At 48.0% G+C, this 20,763-nt stretch overlaps 1 protein-coding gene across 12 annotated transcripts in view; it reads right to left on the reverse strand.

Annotated features, from left to right (window-relative positions):
* PTK2 (protein tyrosine kinase 2) overlaps positions 1-20,763 on the reverse strand; it is a 255,666-nt gene that overhangs the window by 36,064 nt on the left and 198,839 nt on the right. For 11 of the 12 annotated variants that reach the window (XM_068525379.1, XM_068525378.1, XM_068525376.1 and 8 more), the window contains 3 exons: positions 19,754-19,843; positions 16,989-17,193; positions 3,502-3,613 (listed from right to left, as the gene is read on the reverse strand). In XM_068525379.1, coding sequence (XP_068381480.1) covers positions 3,502-3,613; positions 16,989-17,193; positions 19,754-19,843 — 407 coding nt within the window. Of the gene's footprint in view, positions 1-3,501; positions 3,614-4,161; positions 4,269-16,988; positions 17,194-19,753; positions 19,844-20,763 lie in introns of those variants that run through there. The other variant, XM_068525380.1, reaches the window with a different exon arrangement.

Consider the following 20,763-nt stretch of genomic DNA (forward strand, 5'->3'; position numbering starts at 1 on the left):
CTCTCCTGCTGCCTGCAGGGCCCGGCACTGAGGGTGGCAGGCAGGCGGGAGGGACAGCGGGGCTGAACAGCAGGGCCTGTGCTACGTTCAGATCTTTCTCCACCTTACACAGGTGAAACAACAACAAGGAGCCCTGTAGTCTGAACTGAGAACCAACTCCGCCTGACATACAAACACAAATGATATTCTGCATAGTTTATCAGACACTGAACTTTCCGGAAGAGCAACTACTGTGAATACTGATGGACAATTTTACTTGGTTTCGTTTGAACTTTACCAAGATTTTTCACCCTTCTAGAAAAATCACATCATCAAGACGAACGAGATCCACAGTCAGCTGTGGCTGCAGGGTCTGCGTGCGTAGCTGCTGTATCCAGGGCGAGCCTACCACACACAGGTGCGGGCACCTGGCTCCTCCACCACGCCTCCCAGCGTAATTATACCGGAGTATTTTATGCAGGTGTGTGCGTAATGCTAGTAGAAGTTACTTTTATTTCTCTTGTATAGTTCACAGTCTCTTGGCAGTATTGGTATCTTGAAATTATTAAGTCATTTTATAACCTATGTATTTTATTTTAGGATTAGTAAATGGGGCATTATAAAATATTTTTTATATAAATGGAATGCTGGGTCTGATCAGGGCTGAGAAACACTATGCTCAGGCAGCTGTTCTCAGGACCCCTTTACATTCTCAGAAATTACTGAGGCCTCCACGAGCCTTTGCTTATCTGGAATCTATCTACCAATATTTACATTATTAGAAATGAAAACATCCAGCATCTGCATATATATACTAATGTAGGTGATCTTCTACCCATTAAAATTTTTTTTTTTTTTTTTTGGCCGCACTGCACAGCTTGTGGGATCTTAGTGGGGTCTCAGTTCCCTGACCAGAGATTGAACCTGGGCCCTCGGCAATGGAAGACCTGAGTCCTAACCACTGGACTGCCAGGGGATTCCCTCTACCCATTAAAATTTTAATCTGGGGACTTCCCTGGTGGCACAGTGGTTAAGAATCCACCTGCCAATGCAGGCGACACGGGTTCGAGCCCTTGTCCGGGAGGATCCCACATGCCACGGAGCAACTAAGCCCGTGCACCACAACTACTGAGCCTGCACCCTAGAGCCCGCGAGCCACAACTGCTGAGCCCACATGCCGCATCTACTGAAGCCCGCGCGCCTAGAGCCCGTGCTCCACGACAAGAGAAGCCACTGCAATGAGAAGCTTGCACACCGCGACGAAGAGTAGCCCCCACTCGCCGCAACTAGAGAAAGCCCGTGTGCAGCAACGAAGACCCAATGCAGCCCAAAATAAATAAATTAATTAGTTAAAAAAAATTTTTTTTTTTTTAAATCTGGGGGCTGCCAACCTTTTAATTTGGGGATCAAAGAGTAAATATTTTATTTATTTGGTCACGCCGTGCAGCTTGCGGGATCTTAGTTCCCTGACCAGGGATTGAACCTGTACCCTCAGCAGTGAAAGTGTGCAGTCCTAACCACTGGACCGCCAGGGAGTTCCCAAAGAGTAAATATTTTAATCTTTTTGAGCCATACTGTAAGAGAACCACTCAAGTCCGTCTGTGTAGGGGGTACCCAGCCATGGACAACACACAAGCCATGGGGGCAGTTCATGCAATAAAACGTTCATCAACAGAAACAAGCAGTGGGGTATAGTCTGCTGACTCATTCTGAAGGGTAGAACCATCTCTGACTACAGAAAAGAGCTTCAAAATATACACGTTGAAAACATCCTAAAGAAAGAAATGTGAGGATATTTAAAAATTTAAGCAGAACTCACCCTTGTTCTGTAAACAAAGAAGCCTAACCACCTCCATCTCCGCCCATGAACTTAATATCATAGCCTTCAAAACTCAGCCACATGAAAATTATTAAAAATCATACAGATTGAGATACGTAATCATGTTTAGATGGAAAAGGTTAATTCTGTGAGTTTTAGGGGAATGCTGCATCATTTGTGCTAATCACCAACTATGAAGAGTTCCTTACACTCCTGTGACTAAAAAAAGTGCTGTGAATGCATTATCTCATTTGGTCTTCACAACACCCCTAAGAGGTGGGGAACACTGGTACCCTCACTTCACAGATGAGGAAAGTGAGGCTGGGAACAGGAAGGTAACCCACCTTGCTCATCAGAGCCACCTGTGAACAGATCCGCTTGGTTTCCAGGCCTGAGAAATTAACTTCAAGACTCTCCGGTGCTGGACCCTTCCACAAGAGTTAGCGAGGAAACAGGCAAACCCGTGTATACAAGGTGGAGGCCGCAGATGCTGGGGTGCATAGCTTTTCGGTGGGTAACCAGGGACTTCGTTGTTGTTGTAACACGAGGAGAGACAGAGATATGTTGTGGTCTCAGCACTAACCAGCTCAGAGTAACACCGAGAGAACGGACCACAGGCCCTCCTCCTTCTCTGGGCCTCAGTTTTCCCACTGGTGGAGGAAGCCAGACTACAGAACCTTTCACCTCTAAAATTCTGAAGAACTGGGTCAGTCACCTGTGTTCACTTTCAATGTGTAATAATATTTACTGAAATAGTTTAAAACAATGGCCGAGAAGACAGATTTCAGGCATCATGATAAAAAAAATGGGTACAATATTTAAACAGCACTTTTTGTTAACAGATTTCTGAACATTTTTCAAAAAGAAAATGAAGTAAAGAATTGTCAGAGTTCCTTTAATATATTTTTAGCTAATCAAACATAAAGTAGCAGGTAACTATTAACTGCAAAAAAGCCTATTATCTATTTACCATCCAGAAAATGATCTGAACTGGATTATTCATGGCAAGTAAGCCACTGTGTGAAAACACCATCCTGTCAAAAGCAAAAGGAGAACAAAGAACCCTTAACCTGAGGAGAGTGTTTAGGGCCACCTGTGTCCAGCCCCAGCCCGGCTGAGCAAGAGGGGAAGGCTCTGGCCGCCTGCGGAAGGCCGGAAGGAGGGAAGGACGGAGGGCAGGGCTGCGATGCTGCTGGCAGACCTCCCCACGCTGACAACCCGGACGCCGGCCACAGATGAGAAAAAGGCAGAAAATGTGCACCAGGTTCTCAGCAAAACAAAACAAAGCCCAAAAGGAACCGGGTCAGGTGGAAGTTGAGTCCTTTCAAAATAAAGCAGAACGTAAAGCGTTCTCGGCTTGGTTATAGTCTATCTGATCAGCAGGACGGTCCCTGACGCCAGCAGAGAGAAACCTCCCCGAGCCGGGCGTGCTCACTTAAGTCTGATGATGGGGGCGTGGGGGGGGGGGGCGCGGCGCGGATTGGAAGGTCAGGCCTAATCCAATCACTCATGATTTCGAACAGCCCAGAGCTGCAAAATTAGGGAAACGGGTGCACGTTGGGGTGGTATGCGGCGGGGTGAACAAGGAACAGAAGTTGCAGTGATTACTCTTAGAATAACCCGCATTTGGTTTTCTCCCCACAGACATAAACCTCAGAAGTTAGCAGGCATAATGCCAGAGATGGGGTGGGGGCCTCTGCTACCTTGGGTGGTGCTTCGTCGGACCCTCCGGAGTCCCAGGACACCGTGACCTGCCTTCTGGACTCCATCCTCATCCGTTCTTCTTGCTGGACCTTCTCCTCCTCCAGGATTGTGCTAGAGAGACAACAGAGTATGTAAGGGGAGCTGACACCGGGGGAGCTCGCACACACCAGACCCCACCCTGACGTACCCGAGGAGCCCCGCGGGTGGCGGCGGAGGCCAATAAAGAAAGGGAAAGAGGATCGGGTTTCTAACTTCACAAAAGGGTTCCAGAATAGCCTTGATGCAAGGGGCACAGCCTCAGGTAAGGGAAGGACAGCGGGCAACACGAGGAGGAGCTGGGAAGCCAAAGAGGGGCCAGGATGGACGGTTCGGACGCCGGCTTCCTTTAAGCAGCAGAGTTTCCCTGAGCAAATGCCGAGCAGCGCTCCGCACAGCATAGACCCAGCCCTCACAGTGTCACCACATCAGCACAGCGACCGACCAAACAGCCATCCGGCCCAACGCTCCCCAAACGGCTCACGACCTCCTATCAACTTTCACTTTAAGCGGCACTTTGCCTCATCAGGGGGGGAAGGAAATGCAACAGTATCTACAAGCACTTCTGAAACTCCTGCCGGCTTGAAACTGGCAACTCCGCACCGGGTCACGCGGCTACTTACCCGCCGGGCTGCTCAGGGCTCCGCACCTGGGCTCTGGGCCATCGCGGGAGCGGCCACCGCCCTCTGCTGCCCGCCCGCCCGCCGCCCCGCCGCCCCGCCGCCGCGTCCTGGGGCTTCCCAGTCCCAGCCTCCTGGTGGAGGGCAGCAGAGAACCTCCCAGCGCCAGCAGCTCATGAGAGAGTGAGGTCAGCGGCCCCAGAGCCTTTCTTTCTAATCTGGGAATCCAGCTCGACTGTTTCCAGGAGACATTCCTGCTGCCTGGAGGCGAGGGCAGGCCGTTTCTCACGCAGCTGCACTCATGCAACTTACAGCAGCAGAGGACACACAGAATTCATCTCGTAACTGCCCTGAGTCAGCAAGCCCTTACTCCAGATGCGAGTTTTGTTTTGTTTTGTTTTTAAGGAAAGGGAACGCTTCCCTCAACGACCACATCAACACTTTATAGAGAAAAGCAACCCCCTCCTCAAAATATGATTTCGTTTTTCTTCTCACTCCATCTAGACAATCATGGCTGAGAAAACAGCACAACACCTCAACAACGGTGCAGGCTCTGGCGGCACCCTCGAGGCTGGCCAGATGCACGCCGAGCCAGTGCCGTCGGGACCCTGGCCCCCGGGTCCCACGATTCACAGGTCAAGTGCGTGCGACAGCCTGTTTGCTTGGCCTTTGCCCGCGTTGGGCTGAGAGCTGCCCCCTTCCACGTGCCCAGAACTAGCACAGACCCTGGACCACAGTCTGCCTGAGTGGTGACAGGGGAGTGAAGCCGCCATCAGCCGAGCACGGGCACTGGCTGGTGATGAAGACCGGTCACCACCTCCCCGTGCCTCGCAGGGGACGGGTGCAGGCTGCCGGGAGGGTGGCCGCTGGGAGCAGGGGCTCAGACAGACCCCTGGCCGGAGAGAGGGCTGCCCCCGATTAGGAGCTTTTCAGCGCCCTGCTCTCAATCACCTGGCCCTCAAAACAAGTAACAGACTCCAAGTCAGAATTTCCAAAAACTGCGTAGTTTTAAACAACTGAAAAGTCCATAACAATCAGGAAAAATTCAAGTAAAAAAAACTGTCCGTATTTCTAACTTCTTCAAATCATTAAAATAAAGGCAAGCTATGAGAAGGCCAAGCGTGACATGTTCTTTAAGGCAATGGAACTCTATTTTAAATAGGTCTCACGAAGGCAATTTGTTTCACATGGGCTGTTTCGTGAACTGGGCCACCCTGACCTGAAGGTTACTGCTCCCCACAAACACCTCCAAATAGGTCATGGGAGGCCCTGCATAAGGAGACCCTCTTGGGCTCCACCTGCCCTGATCCTTCGCCCACACTCACTGTCCCCTGTTCTCTGACCCACTGATTCACTGTCTGAATCCTCCCTCTCGGCCCTGCATCACCTGCTACCCCTGGACACGGAACACGCAGGGGTAACCGGGAAGCGAGTTCCTCAGTATCACTCCAAAAAATAACATGTCAAAACGCTTCGGAGAAAACACAATTTGTTGCTCAGAGTAGTGCAGAATATAAATAACTCATGAAGTATCTGTTTTTACGATGGGAAGGCTCTTCCATAGATGGAGTAAGAGGGCCCATGGAGACAGTTCTGAACTTTCCTCCTTACAGCTGCTGAGGAACCCAGAGCAAAAAACTGGAATGTGCAGAGTGTCAAGGAGGTCAAGTTTAAACATATTTTCCCAAAGTCCAAGTATTTTTAGTAGCAATACATTCTGTTTGAAAGCTTTTAGCTGCCTAATGTGAACTGGCAATGAGCCCTCATGCTTCTTCCTGGGATGGTGGTTTCTAAGTCTCACACTCACCAAGAGATGAAACTATAGGAGCTAATAAGACTCTCCATTTAACAAACGTTAGAACACGTAAGAATCATTCTTTGTTTATCCACGAGCCCCATCTAGGAAGAGAACTGGGAAGAGGGGAAAGGAGTATTTATTTAATGTTAGTTTCATTTTTCATCACTACTTCCCTCACTTCAGGAGAAAAAGTCATCAAAGTAATCAATTCACAGTAAAGGACATAAAAACTTGCAAGCACGCGTCGACTTTTCTCGGCCTGCGGCACTCCCTGTGAAACCTGGTCTCCGGGGCTCCGCAAGCTGGTATGGAGAGGTCTCACTAAATTTCCGTTCTGGAGCAGCAAGACGTGATTTTACTTCTAAGGTATTTTCATGGAGAGCAATAAAGGGGTCTAATAGCGTCTTCGTTTCCAGTACCAAGCTAAGATTCGGAAGCAAATCTCCAACACAGACAAGATTTAGAGTGGACGGGGCGATCAGTCCGAGTGGGTGACCAGCTGTTCCCGCTGTCCCAGCAGAAAGGGCACCAGCTACGAGCAGCACCTTCACTGAGCTGGGCAGCGGGGCCCATTTCAACTTGTGTCCTCCTTCATAAATGGGAACGATACTGCCTGTCCTATCCACTGTTAGGATGGAGAAATAAAGTCGGTGAAAAAACCCAGTAAGACTTTTCTAAGTAAATGCTGTCTAGTTCTGTACTTTTACCTGCCTTATGTTTTTTTAAATCTATTTCATTTCTGTAGCATTTTTCCTGAGAATGATTATAGTAATACTATTCTTTTCTTTGAAACTACATTTCTTCTATGCTTGAAAAACTTCTTAAAAAAAGACTGGACTTTGATCACCTAAACATAATAATTTTATGATGACATCACAAAATTTGCTTTGGACAGAAAATCAGTCTGGATTCATAGCTACTTAGGCTAATCTGAAAAACATCCAGAGAAAGAGCAGCAAGAAACTGGATGAAAAAAAAAAAGCCACGAGGGAAATGGCTTGTTTTGGGGCAAGTTCATGGGAATGCCAGCTTTGAAACACGATCTCTTCTAAGTACCCAACATCGCCTCACCACAAAGGAATGGAGCTGACCCTTCAACAACCCCCCTTGGTATCTTCGCAGAAAACAAGGCTTGAGACAAAGCGGGGACGGCACCTCTGCAGCGGGCAGTGACCAGTGCTGCAGCACATGCCTCCCTCCTTCTTCTCTTATAAACGCGCACAGCAGACGGAACATCTCGCTTCACGAATACAACAAAACTGCATCTCTCTTTACTTACTATGTATCTCAAAGCGCAGGAAATAACGTACTTTTGTTTGGTTATGGTGTTACACACCTGAAACTTATTTTAAAAAAGTGATTTCTACTAAAATCTTACTTTAGAATGGTGACCTCTTTGTATTTCTGGCAAGTTCGAGAAGCTCCTATTTGACCAATCCTCTTGCAGATATTAACTACAGACTAGGACAGAAGAAACGGCCCTGTGACAGCACAAAGCAGTTAGGCTCTGGAGGCAGCTGCCACTAGGAGGAAGGGAACGGCACTGGGTGAGTCCCCAATTTAATGGCCACTAGCCAGAAAGCCAGCCCCAGTCTTACTGGTTTGAAGAACCAGAGGACTGAATTTGGGTCACCACAGCTGGTGGAAAGTGAGGGGGGAAATCCCAGGAAGAAGAGAGCCAGGGAGGGGTACCGCAAATTCTGAGTATAAATGCTGCCTGAATCACTAGCTGACCCCCTGTACTATGCACATATAGGGCAGGCTCCAGGCAGCCCAGCTGAGGCTGAACTCAGTTGAATCGGGATTCGAGCTCACAGAATGGAGGGAGTTTGCACTGTGAGACCTGCCAAGTTAGCTGCCTGCTAAACCCAACCAACCAACCAACAAACCAACCAACCAACCAACCACTCTTCAGAGGAATAATACTGAATCCAGAGTTTCTGCAACCTATCAGTCACAATGTCCACGACATAATCTAAAATCACTTGATGTACAAATAAACATTAAAATGTAATCCACTCTCAAGAGGAAAAGAAATCTAAAGGAAGCTGACTCCAATGGTGACTCAGAAGTTGTAATTTGCAAGCAAGGACTTTGAAGAGCTATTATTATGTTCAAGGACATAAAGGAAAATCTGGTCATAGTTAATGAAAAGATAGGAAATGCCAGCAGAGAAACAAAAGGTATAAAAAAGAGCCAAATGAAAATTCCTAATGAAAAATAAAATATCTGAAATAAAATCTCCACAGGATTGGATGATCAGTGGGATGGAGATGAGAGAAGAGTCAGGAAAATTAATGATAAATCAATAAAATCATCCAATCTGAAGAACTTAGAGAAAAAAGATTGGGGGAAAACAGAAAAAGAACAGAGCCCCTGGAACCTGAAGGACACTATCAAAAGATTTAACATACATGGAACTAGAGTTTTAGAAGAGAGAAAAATGAAGTGGAAAAAATATCTGAAGAAATAATGGTCAAGGACATACATTTACAGATTCAAGAGGTTCAGTGAAGCCCAAATATGATCAATACAACAAAAACCACACCCAAGCACATCCTAGTTATAAACTGCTGAAAACCAAAGATAAAATCATGGAAGAAGCCAGAAAAAATGACACATTACATACAGAAGAGTAATAATTTAAAAGGCCAGTGACTTCTCATTAGAAATAAAAGAGGCCAGAAGATAATGAAAGAAAGCTTTAAGGTGCTGAAAGAAAGAAAAAAAAAAAAAAAAAGAAAAAGAAAAAGAAAAAGAAAAATGCTGTCAACTCAGAGTTCTATATTCAGTGTAATGAAGTTCAATTCATTTTCAGATTAAAAAAAAAACAAACCCAAAACTAATCAACAGGCCCACACCACAAGAAATGTTAAAGAAGTTCTTCAGACAGATGGGAAAACCAAATGGAAGAAAGATCTTTAGGAAAGAATAAAGAGCACTGTATGGGGTTAAATATAAAAGATTTTCCCCTTACTTTCCTCAAAATACTATTAAAAACACAAAGTGTAATCTTATCTTATGAGGTTACTACCATATATGAATATACTCTACACGACATCTAGAGCAAAAAGGACTAAGGTGATGGTAAATGAAGCTTCCCCATTTTAAGTGAAATACAGTTATTAACTCTCAGTAGACGGTGCAAAGTTAACGATGTATAATGTAACACTTGGAGCAATCACTAAAAATATAATGTAAAAGGTATTTCTAAAACGCAAATCTGGGGGGTTGAGAGGAAGAGGTGCAGAAGGTAAGCCAGTGGCTTCTCAGCGCCAAACCCTCTTCATGAGAACCGACCCGCTGCCACGGGGGCTGCCGGTCCCTCCCCTCTAAGCTCAGGTGCCCGGAGACCGGGCTGAGACGGAGCCAGTGCTGCTCCACTCGCTCCCTGCATCCCTGCATCCACCTCGCCGCCCCGTCCCTCTGTAACCTGAAGAGGGACGGGCCACCTACAGCCTCTGGCCCTTCACTGTCCAGAGGGGAGGACAGACATTCATGGTTACTCCACTCTTCCCCCATGTTTTTAGGGGTAATAACCCTGGAGACAAAATTTAGGGAAGGGGAATTAAGAACAACTAGAGAGAGAAGGAAAATGGTGCCAGAAACAGGACTGAAGGGAAGGAATTACAGCAGCTACCGGATGAGTCTGAGGATTTCACTGTGGGTTCTGAGGGCGACCTTCAAATAGTAAATACGTGGATTACAGCTGAAGTGTGAACTTCATCTAGTCAAAGTTCTCTCTTACAAATAAGACAAGGGAGGGGAAGTGAGCAGAGCGCGGGGAAGTACAGGGGGTGGAGGCAGCCAGCAACCCATTCAGTGGGGAGGGGCATACGGTGGTAAAGAGACCCAGAAGAGCAGTGGTCCTGGACTTCGGAGAAAAGGGCCCAGGGTCCTGGATCCAGCCTTTGTTAGCTGCACAATCCGGGCAAGTCATAGGGTTTTTCTGAGCCTCAGGTTCCTTAAGTGAAAAGGGCAACCGCATCTCACCCTTAAGAATTATTGTGAAATCAGTGAGGTAATCACGTGAAAATGATCTGTGAAGCCACGTAAGTACAAAGGACTAATTTTTATGAAATTTAAGTTTAAATCTCACCGGAAATTTGTTTACTTCACATAAAACCAAATTCTGGAGGTGAAGCTAAAGTAGAGATGCACCTGTACAGGTCTGAACATCTGTGTGCGGGCGGGGGTCCAATGAAGGGCAAGAGCTACCCGCAGGGCTTCCCTGGTGGCGCAGTGGTTGAGAATCTGCCTGCCAATGCAGGGGACATGGGTTCGAGCCCTGGTCTGGGAAGATCCCACATGCCGCGGAGCAACTAGGCCCGTGAGCCACAACCACTAAGCCTGCGCGTCTGGAGCCTGTGCTCTGCAACAAGAGAGGCCGCGACAGTGAGAGGCCCGTGCACCACGATGAAGGGTGGCGCCCGCTCGCTGCAACCAGAGAAAGCCCTCGCACAGAAACGAAGACCCAGCACAGCCAAAAATAAATAAATAAATAAATAAATTAATTAATTAAAAAAAAAAAAAAAAAAAAAAAGAGCTACCTGCAGGTAAGAAACAGTTATGACATAAGTTTTAGTGGAAACAATTTAAATTTTACATTAAATTCCCATGAAATTTAGATTTACTATTTACTTTTTATTACTGGGAAGACTAAGGCCCCAAACCAAACAAAGATTTTAAGATGTAAATACAGGGGTAATTGAGAAACAGGTTACTCTTCTAGACGACGCCAAGACCCAACAGGACGGCAGTGAGAAGGAAAATGCCGATACGATGACTAAGGAGGAATTTAGACACCACCTCTGAAAGGAATTTGGGGAGCAGATACAAAACCACTTTAAATTATTTATTTATTTATTTATTTTTGGCTGCGTTGGGTCTTCATTGCTGCGCACAGGCTTTCTCTAGTTGTGGCGAGCGGGGGCTACTCTTCATCGCGGTGTGCAGGCTTCTCACTGTAGTGGCTTCTCTTGTTGCAGAGCACGGGCTCTAGGTGCACGGGCTTCAGTAGTTGTGGCACATGGGCTCTAGAGCGCAGGCTCAGTAGTTGTGGCGCACGGGCTTAGTTGCTCCGCGGCATGTGGGATCTTCCCAGACCAGGGCTCGAACCCATGTCCTCTGCATTGGCAGGCGGATTCTTAACCACTGTGCCATCAGGGAAGCCCAAAACCACTTTAAAAGCACAGCGAAGAAGCACAAGTAACCTCATCTTATTAATCAAATCTAGAGTTTTTAATCTAGAGTTCACATTTTAGGATAAGTGAAGAATCAAAAAGGACTCAAAAAAAAAAAAAAACAAACCTGTATAAGATGTCCATAAGACATCTACAAAATGTCAAAAAGATGTGCCTCGCATTTTGGTATCTGGATGATAATAGCTACCCCTTTTACATCTGAAGAACCAGTTTTTTTTTTAAACAGTAACTGATCATTTTCTGTACCGAAGACCTCCAGGTCCCTTGCGGATCTTCAGAAAAAGCTTTGTTTTTACTGCTACTACCAGAGCAGCCACCAAGTGTGTGTACCCACCACGAGCATGAAAACTAAATGCATTTTAGATGATTTTATTTAATCCTGAAACCTAGAGGACAGGTAGGATTTGTGATTCTGCTCTCCCGGGGAGGCTAAGTCACTCCCCCAAGGTCAACTTAGGTCAAACAGATTTCTCAACGGCCAGCTTTGTATGATAAAGTTAAGAAGCAAACGTGACGATATCAAAGTTATACTAACAAACAAACAACATCCACAACTCCCCCCAGACCCAAGCTGGAGACAAGGCTATGCATTACGGGTACAGGACGAGTACACAGCAGGCAAGTGCGGACGCTGGCCAACGCACACTGGCGTGGCTTGCCTCTAGCTGCCTCAAGTACCCCTGGAGAGACTCAGCCTCGCCGAAAACTTCCACAACTGCTTGCCACTAACTCTGGGATTACAGAGGGCCACAGCAGCCAAATGCAACACACTCAAGATGTGACAGCAAAACAGCGATAACACGTGGAAACTACGTCACCCATCAAAACCCTTGGGTGGGGGGGGGCCTCTGTGCCGAAGCCAGAGATGCTGCCATTCTGTTGGGGGACTTTCTCTGGTTGACACTCAAGCAAATGTAAGAGAACCAGCTGCAGGAATTCCTTGTAACAGCAGGTTTTTTTTTCCCTTTTCTTTCTTCTTTTTCCTTTTTAACTAAACAATATTAACAACTTGCCCACTAGTCAAAATCGTAATCAGGGTACTTACTAACGTCTAGCCATGGCTCAAACAAAGTGTAGAGCGTGACCGTTGACAGCTTGCGTCCTGGACTCAGGTGAGCGTGCCTTGAATCCCAGCTCTGTGACCCCAGCTCAACTGCCTCACCTCAGTTCCCGTTTCCTCATTTGTAAACTGATGATGACAATATTACCTACATCTCCCAGGACCGTGAGGATTCAGATGAAATAATGTGTGAAAGTTCACGGCACAGGTGTGGCAACAGAAAGCACTCAGTCAGCGTTGGTTTTCAATGTTGTAATTTCTAAGGTTGACGGCGGAGGATGGAGACTGGCTCCTAGTGAACGTGGTGTTGGTTTAAAGGGCTTCCTAAAGCGCTCAGGGTCAGAGGGCCTTCCAGGCAGACACCTACTAAGTCAGTGATCTTTAGAATAGAAAACCTCAGGTAAATTGTTTACATACCACTTACGTTATTTTTTCTTTCTTTAACCTACCCTTCATATGTGAAAATGGCATGCTTAGAAACAAGGATCGATTTCCAAAGGTTTTAAAAAAAAACTATGGCTGGAGCAACAGGAGCTTTCATCACTGCTGGGGACACTGCATTGGTGCATCCACTTTGGAAAACAGGCGCTATCAGTACATAAAGCTAAAGCCGCGCACACCTGCGGATGCCTGAATACGCATCCACCAGACATTCTTGTACACGTGCTCACCCAATGACACTTCTGTTATGTCCCTACAGCAGCAGTCTTGAGAGCCCCAAGATGGAAAGTATCTGAATTTCCACCAATAGTATAAGGGATAAACTATGGTATATTTACAAATGGGACACATAGAGCAACGAGAGTGAAGTCCAACTACCTGAGTAACACGGGTGATCTCAAACTAAATGTTGAGCAAAATAAACCATAAACAAAAAAGTACACACTGAATGACAGCGTTTACATAAAGTTCAAAACCAGGCAGAACCAGTCTATGGTGAGTGGTTATCCCTGGAGGGGGAACAGTAATTGGAAAAGGGGCCTCTTGTGGGTCTCCGGGGTGCAGGCCAGTGCTGTTTTCTTGTTCTAGATGCTGGTTACAGGAATGGGCCCAATTTGTGAAAATTCAGTGAGCTGTTGTTTACTTCTTGGCATGTTTATGTGTTCACATCTTTGCATGTCAATAAAAAGTTAGAAAAATACAAAAATTAGGGTACAAAATTTAAATCAATAATTTTATTTATTACCCTCATTTGTCTAAAAGGGATTTAAAGAAGCCACACGTTAACTTAAAATGTTTCCCTGAGATAAAACTGACAATCTTTTCCTATAATGGCACAAACACCTTAATGACGCAGAGCACTGCTGGGAAACGCCGTCTCTGAACATAAACCCCAAAGGGGCAAATACTCAAGAGGTTTTACCGCGGTCTTCTTGTCACAGTATCTACCAAAGAATTAACTGACTAGCTAGGGATTAAATGACTTTTCACTCAAAAAATATTTAGTGCACTCTTATAACCTGTCAGTCACACAGTACGAAATGCTAGAGCTCACGTGATGAGAAATTTCCTATTGAGGAATTTCTCACACTTGCTACTAGGCTGCCCAGAGGTTACTCTCATTCTCCTCAATGAGGCACATCTATGAATAAGGACACAGGATGGCAGGGGGACAGGCCCTGTGGTCACAGAGACTGACCCATCCCAGTACAACCCTCTGCCTAACAAGAGTCACCGAGAGCCACTTTTCTTAACTTACGATACAGTAGAGAAACAAGACGTGGTCCAGCCAAAGATGAGTGGGGCCCACAATAAACTGAGTCTATTTGCAGCATTTTCTCTTTAGATAGACACGGAGAATGGGATTCGGGAACATTTTTAACTGCCCTGGGGTAAGGGCTATCCAAAATTTATTACTTTGCTAGAATCTTGGATATAATAAAAAATTTTAAAAACTCAATAAGGAATGTGTTTAATTACTTGTGATACACTGTTGCATATAGATGTCCAAGCGGCTAGTATATTATAAAGTTACATTTTATTTGGCTTATTTGGGAGCCATATTCTGCATGTTCCAAATATAAAGTTAAACTCCATTTCCGACTAACACAGAACAGAGAGAACCAACTAATGGTCAATAATCTGTACTACCTGTTCAGTTCACAAGAGAGCATCTATAAATAGGTACATGATGTTTTTATATGTGTGTGTGTACAAAATAATTGTATTTAGTTCTAAGACTTCACCTGGGGCAGTTCTTGGAGCTACCCCACCTTAAAGCAACAGTCCTCCAGCCAGCGTCAGCATGAGTTTTGTGTGAGCTAAGCGGGAACTCAGCAGCTGTCTGGTCCTCACTGGGCCCAGCTCCTGGCCTGGGGGTGTGGGCAACACCGAGGTGAGTATGACGATCCCTGTCCTCAAGGAGCTTCAGTCTAGTAGGGGATGAGACGTACTAGACTGTGAGCTCCTCGAGGGCAGGAAAAGTGTTTGGTTCTCTTGCCCAGTGACCAGCACCGGGCCCAGCTACGTGGCGCTGACCGGACCGGGATGCGGCCACCTGCGGCCCACAGGGCGAGCGTGGCCAGAAGAAGCAAGAGTTCTGGGCAGCCCACGGGCAGAGCAGGGAAAGAGGCTGCGGAAGACAGTAGGGCTGATTTCAGCAGGTGCAGGAGGAGGCCTTCCCGGCGGAGGCGTGGGGTTAGTTTGGCCGCAGTGTGAGAAAGGGATGGAAGGACACTGGCCGTAACTCAAGGAGCCTTAAATGCTACGCTGGAAGCCTCAAGCTAGCACAGGGGGTGCCAGGAACCCACTGAACGTTGTCTCGGGCGAGGGAGTTACTCTCCCCCTTCGACGGGAGGTTCGCTAAGACTGACTGACGAAGCATGCGGGCCGGGGGCGGGGGCAGGGCGGTGAGGAGAGCTGGGAGGAGGGGCTGGGTCCGAAGACACGGAGGTGAGGGTTCTCCAGCTGGCCAGCTGGCACAGGCGGGCGAGGAGTTACCGACGACTCGCAGACGCAGGTGGAGGCAGAGGCCCCACTGCAACCGACACGAGCTGAGGCAAGCGGCCGGCAAGAGGAGCCGGTAACGGCTCTGCTCTAGGACAAACACCGTGTCCTCCAGCTGAAGACACAGGTCTGGGACCTGTGAGAAGAGGCAGGACCGAAGCCAGAGGCAGACGGAGGTGGGGAGCGAAGCCACAGGAACAGTTACGCAAGCAACCAAGGAGAAGTACTGAGGGGAGGGGAGGAGGCGGTGGACAGAAGCCGGCGGATGCGCCGAGTAACGGGGAAGAACGCGCCGGGGAGGCGGGCGGGTGGAACCGGTATCAGAGGGGGCGTTTCACGGACAGAATCGATCAGATTCTGAGGAAAGGTCCAGGAGGAGCAAAAAACTTTATGAGCAAAACACGAAACGAAGCATGCTCGGAAACCAGCTCCAACAGGGACAGCAGGTATAGCCAAGCTGCATGAGAATTAAGAACCTGCAGAGCTCCAGCCCGAAGAGAGCTGCCCTGAAAGACCTGAGGGGCCGCCAGGCGCGAGGCCCCGGAAGCAGGCCCGGAGGCGGGGGGCGGCAGGGGTGTCACCGTGCGGCCCGCGGTGCCGACCCCCACCTCCTCGGCCGGACTCCAAACGCCGGGGGCAGGACTGTGTTTTGCTCACCGCTGGGCCCACAGAACCTAGCTCAGAACAAAGGAGACACTTGGCAAAACAGCTGCTGCCTGGACGAACCTCCCCCACTTCTCACTAAGGCCCTGCTCCTTCCCAGAAACGCCCTCCTTGGAGGAAACTCGTCAGTCGGGCAGGAGGCGCTGCCGGAGGTTAGGTGAGGCTGAGAGGGTTCAAGCGCCGAGGGATAAGGGTGGGCTAGAACAGCTGCCGGGGCTTTTGGACCCTGACCTTTGGAGATTTTTATGAAAAAAGACGAAAATACAGCAAATTAAAAAACTCAAATAAAATCAGGGGAGTGTACTCCAAACATGAAACAGCACATTAAACCATGGCGTTGGCTGGTTGGTTATATGTATTATACTAAGATATCTTGTTGATTAAAGTATTAAGTCTCAATCTAGACTTTACTTCGACAGGTGTTTATGGAGCACTGACCAGGTGCTGGTCCTAAGCTCTGCCCCAGGCCTACAGAAATGAGCAAGACGGGATGAGGGCCACCTGTCGAGGCCTCTGAGTCTGGCCAGTAGCAGGCCAGCTCTGCGCAGACCCTCTGGGGGGCCCAGCACACTAAGAAGTCCCTGTGTTCCTTCCAGGGGACTGGGGGCTGCTGGAGGTTCGGGTCTAATGGCGTCTGGCACGAAGTAGGAGTCACAAAACGGCAGCTCAACAGGTTAACGTGGATGTCTGAGCTGTAACAACAGAAGCGCTGAAGAGGTGCCACAGGAGGGGCTATCTCTTTGGGGGTGGGGCACACGAGGGAGGCTTCCTGCAGGAGGCAACCCTGAGCTGGGCTCCAAAGACTGAAGAGAAGCGCCCTGCGGGCGAGCGGGGGAACGCAGAGGCGCCGGGTGCCGCCGGGGCAGAGGAAGGGGTGGTGTGAGGCGAGACTGGGGAGTGGGCGGGGACTAGACCACGCGGAGCCTGTGGGCTGTGCCACGTTGGTCAGCAGTCAGGGCGGAGACACCCGACCACAATTTGAAGTTTATTAAGACTTGAAGACATAATCTTCTTAAGGTTCTAACAACGTGTAAATAAATACAAATCCATAAAGGAGTAATTACGTTTACCCAAGAAACAGGTTTGCCTCAGGTGTACTGATAAAAGGACCTGCCTGGGAGAAGCAGCGGAGGCCTGCCCGCCCCGCCCCCCATCCTACCTGAGCTGAGCTTTGAGCTCAGTGAAGCGGGGCCGCCGGCTGGGGTCGTAGGCCCAGCACTTGGTCATGAGGCTGTAGAGGGTGGGAGGGCAGTTCGGAGGCATGGGCAACCTCTCCCCATTCTCAATGCGGCCGATCACATCATTGTTCTTCACGCCTTGAAAGGGCTTCACACCGTGCATCAGTATCTCCCACATACACACACCTGTGAGGTGGGGATGAAAACACAACGGTGAACTTAGCAGCAGGAGTGCAATTCCCACGTTTCAGGAATAACTTCATAGTTGGTACGAGAGAACCAGCTGTGTGATTACAGGCACATCAGCCAAATAAAGCAGCATTCAGTTAGCTCCGTTATCAAATAAGAACAGGAATACTAATTTAGTATGATGCGAATAATGAGATAGTATTATCGAGAAAAAACCCGTTATTTTCCTAAGAGGTTTGTTTATTTCTCTAAAAAAATCTACATTAGAAAATGGCCCACCAGCTACAGTGATATTTCATAGCATAGCTTAGTGAACCAATTCAAAAAAAGCTGAGTGAATTTTAGATTTCCCTCCACTTTAGTCCAACCTGCTTATGATCACAGCAGCGGGCTTGAAGCTTAACAAAGAAAACCCTGCAACTTAAAGTCTTAATGCTTTCAGAGTACTCAGATTCCTCTACAGATTCCCATCACTTGGCACTTTGGCCACTCAGATCTGCACCTGAACACGCTCCTTCGTGACTTTGCTTGTGCTGAATTCTAGATTCGATGCCTTTCATCTTCTTCTCCACCAGTTCTCTTCTTCCAGGTCCCTTTGTGAGTTTCCTGCACTGCCTGCCCTGCCCCCTAGGAAGCTCCCGTCTACCCCACCGCCAAGTGTGCCCCATACACCGGGTCCTGGGGGCAGAGGGGCGGTGACCGTCTTTCTGTATCTTCAGCACCTAAGATGCTGTGTGCCTCAGAGGAGGAAGGCATACCATTATGCCATTATATCACATGAATGTGAGTTAGATCTGAAATTAGCCAAAAGTCCAGCAACTTCAAAGTAAAGAGTATATGACAAAAATAATGCCTTAGTTCCGCTTTTCTCACCAGAAATTATGACAACATCATTAGTAATAACAACACTGGGTATCATTTCTTGAGACCTTCATATGTCTCTGGCACCTTTCCTTGAAATTTACACTATCCTTAATTCTCACACCTTACATTTCTTTAAAAACTGTATTTTATCAAATCTGAGATGCCACTGATTATAAGAGACAATTATCTTATATTACCAAAAAGGGGGGGGGGGAATATGCTGCCCACTAAGTTATAATGTGATCCTTTGTTACCTCTTAGAATTATTTTATTCTTACCAAAGAGCGGTTTTAAACTCATTCGGACAAGAAAAGTAGCACCAATATGAACAAAACAGTCTACATGAGTGTAGGCAAGGACCCACATGACACACACCCCCGACTAACACCAACTGTGAAATGCCACTGATTTGTGACAAATCCTACTTCAGAAATGTGAAAAAACAGGCACCTTAGACTCTTTGAAATGTGAAATCCTCTTGAGAGGACAAGTAACCTGCTCTATGGGTCACAAAGCTGACAGGTGAGGTCTTGGGATCTGAAGCCAATTGGACTCCAGCGCCTTCTCCAATCATGTCACACCGCTTCCTGTTTTATTGAATTCCTTCCTTTACCTAATATCAGTTAGGGCACTAAATGGTTACTGAAAGTCAACAGCAAGGAAGCAGAAGAAAAAATGAGAACACGTACTTCATGTATATCAAGTTATATTTATTAATGGGAAAAAGAAGGTGCATAAACTTAACAGGGCATCTCCTGGGAAGTAGTTTAAAATCCGGCAGAGAAAATATGCACACAGGACTATTCACAAGATCTACACGTGAGTGTCTCGACAGAGAGAGAAAGTGCTGGGAAAGCAGAGAAAGGAAGTCTATGTCTGGATGGCACACCTGCTACGTGGGGCTTCATGGCAGAGCGGCTATTTCAGGTGAATGAAGAAACTCTTTCCAACCTCTTCCTGAAGGTTAAAAAGAGTTTCAGCTGGGGGAGGAGGTGTCAGGATGAGGTGTCCAGAAAGAAGGAGTAACACCAGGAAAGTAGGGCGGGGATGGAGTGTCATCCACACCAAAAAGGTGAGTGATTTAAAAATCCGGACAAGGTAGTGGAAGTAAGTACTGCAGAGTGAGTGAGAGCCACACTCTCGCTCCACTGGGGGCTTTGCAAGAACGCAGAGCAGGAGGACGACGACAGGGACGGACTCGGAGCAGGAAGGAGGGGACACAGTGGACACCAGAGCAGCAGCAGCTACAGAACACGAAGGGTCACGCTTCCAAGACCTGAGACAAGTCAGGAAGGGGTCAGATTCCAGAACAGAGATGAAGGGCAATCTCAGACATGCTGGATCTGGGGGCCATCACAGAACCGCACGGACAGGTTAACCATTTACGTCACTCACATAAAAGGAATGTCTGAGGCCGTGGAGACAGGAGAGAAGGGAGGACATAGCACCTCCCTGAGAGGGAGGAAGGCGGAGTGAGAAGGGGCTAGAGGCAGGACCTTGGACCCCGCGGGCCACGCCTGGGCGCACGGCACATGCCCACATCTGAGGAACCGAGGAGGGCACGGGCGAGCAATGAGGGAGGCCAGGCAAGGGAAGGCAAACCAACCTACAGACTCTGACAACAGACAGAGCTAAATCCCTCTCAGAGAATACGTGAACTGTAATTCTAACACAAAAGTTTTCAAATACTCACCAAACATCCATACGTCACTAGCTGAGGTAAAACGGCGAAAATTGATTGACTCTGGAGCCATCCATTTAATAGGCAATTTTCCTTTGGAAGCTAGAAGATTAATTTTAGAAAGTAAAACTTCCCTGTCACCTGCTTAGGAATCTAACAGTTAGAGCTAGCTAAGATTTTTAGTACCAAAGTCTCTGGGAGAACTGCCTCGCACTCCCTGATGCTGGGTCGTTGGGGGGGACAGGGGCGAGGCAGGCAGCGGGGGAGGAGGGAGCCCCGGTTGCCGGGCGGCGTCAGCTCCCAGCTCGGCTGTGCAGGCCTCATCTACAGGCTGGAGGCCCGGCTTTAGAGACGGCCTGGTAGCGACACACAGTCAATTCTCTTTCACGGTGGTTACACTCCGTAAAGTCGCTTTCAACACCGAACCATCGCTCCCGGGAGAAATGTGTACATACATATTCATACCTCACGTAGATTATAACCTTAAGTCCTAAACACTTATCCTGGCAGGTTCTGACTTCTTTGGAAAATGAGGCATGGATGTGCTGCTGAGCTGCCTGAGGCCCTGCTCCCCGCCCCCCGCCCCGGGCACACAGGGGCCACAGCTGGGGTTCCAGCCTGCCCGACTGGCCCAGAGCCAGAGGGGCTGCCCCTCTCCTCGCTGTCCAACAGCCCAAACAGACACCTTGTCACTGCCCCGTGCACATCCCCACCTGACTATGAACGCATCGGAGTGTGGATTCGGGAAGTCACAAGTCTCAGCAAGCAGACGCATGTGCAAAAATAGAATCCACAGAATATGAGGATGGGCTGTACCACCACCGGGAGGTGAAGAGCAGGAGGGGGCGACAGAATGAAAAGGACACTCTTCGGAAAGCCTGAAACTGGCCCTCTTTAGAGGCCTAAACTCTTTCCTCTGTGCCACCTCCCTCAACATTCTTTCACCAGATACCAGCCCTCAAGGAGCCCTAATTCCAAAAGGCAGAAACAGTTTCTCAAATCCAGCGGAAGTGAGAGGGTGT

Source organism: Eschrichtius robustus, chromosome 17, assembly GCF_028021215.1.
Source record: "Eschrichtius robustus isolate mEscRob2 chromosome 17, mEscRob2.pri, whole genome shotgun sequence".
Taxonomy (NCBI): domain Eukaryota; kingdom Metazoa; phylum Chordata; class Mammalia; order Artiodactyla; family Eschrichtiidae; genus Eschrichtius; species Eschrichtius robustus.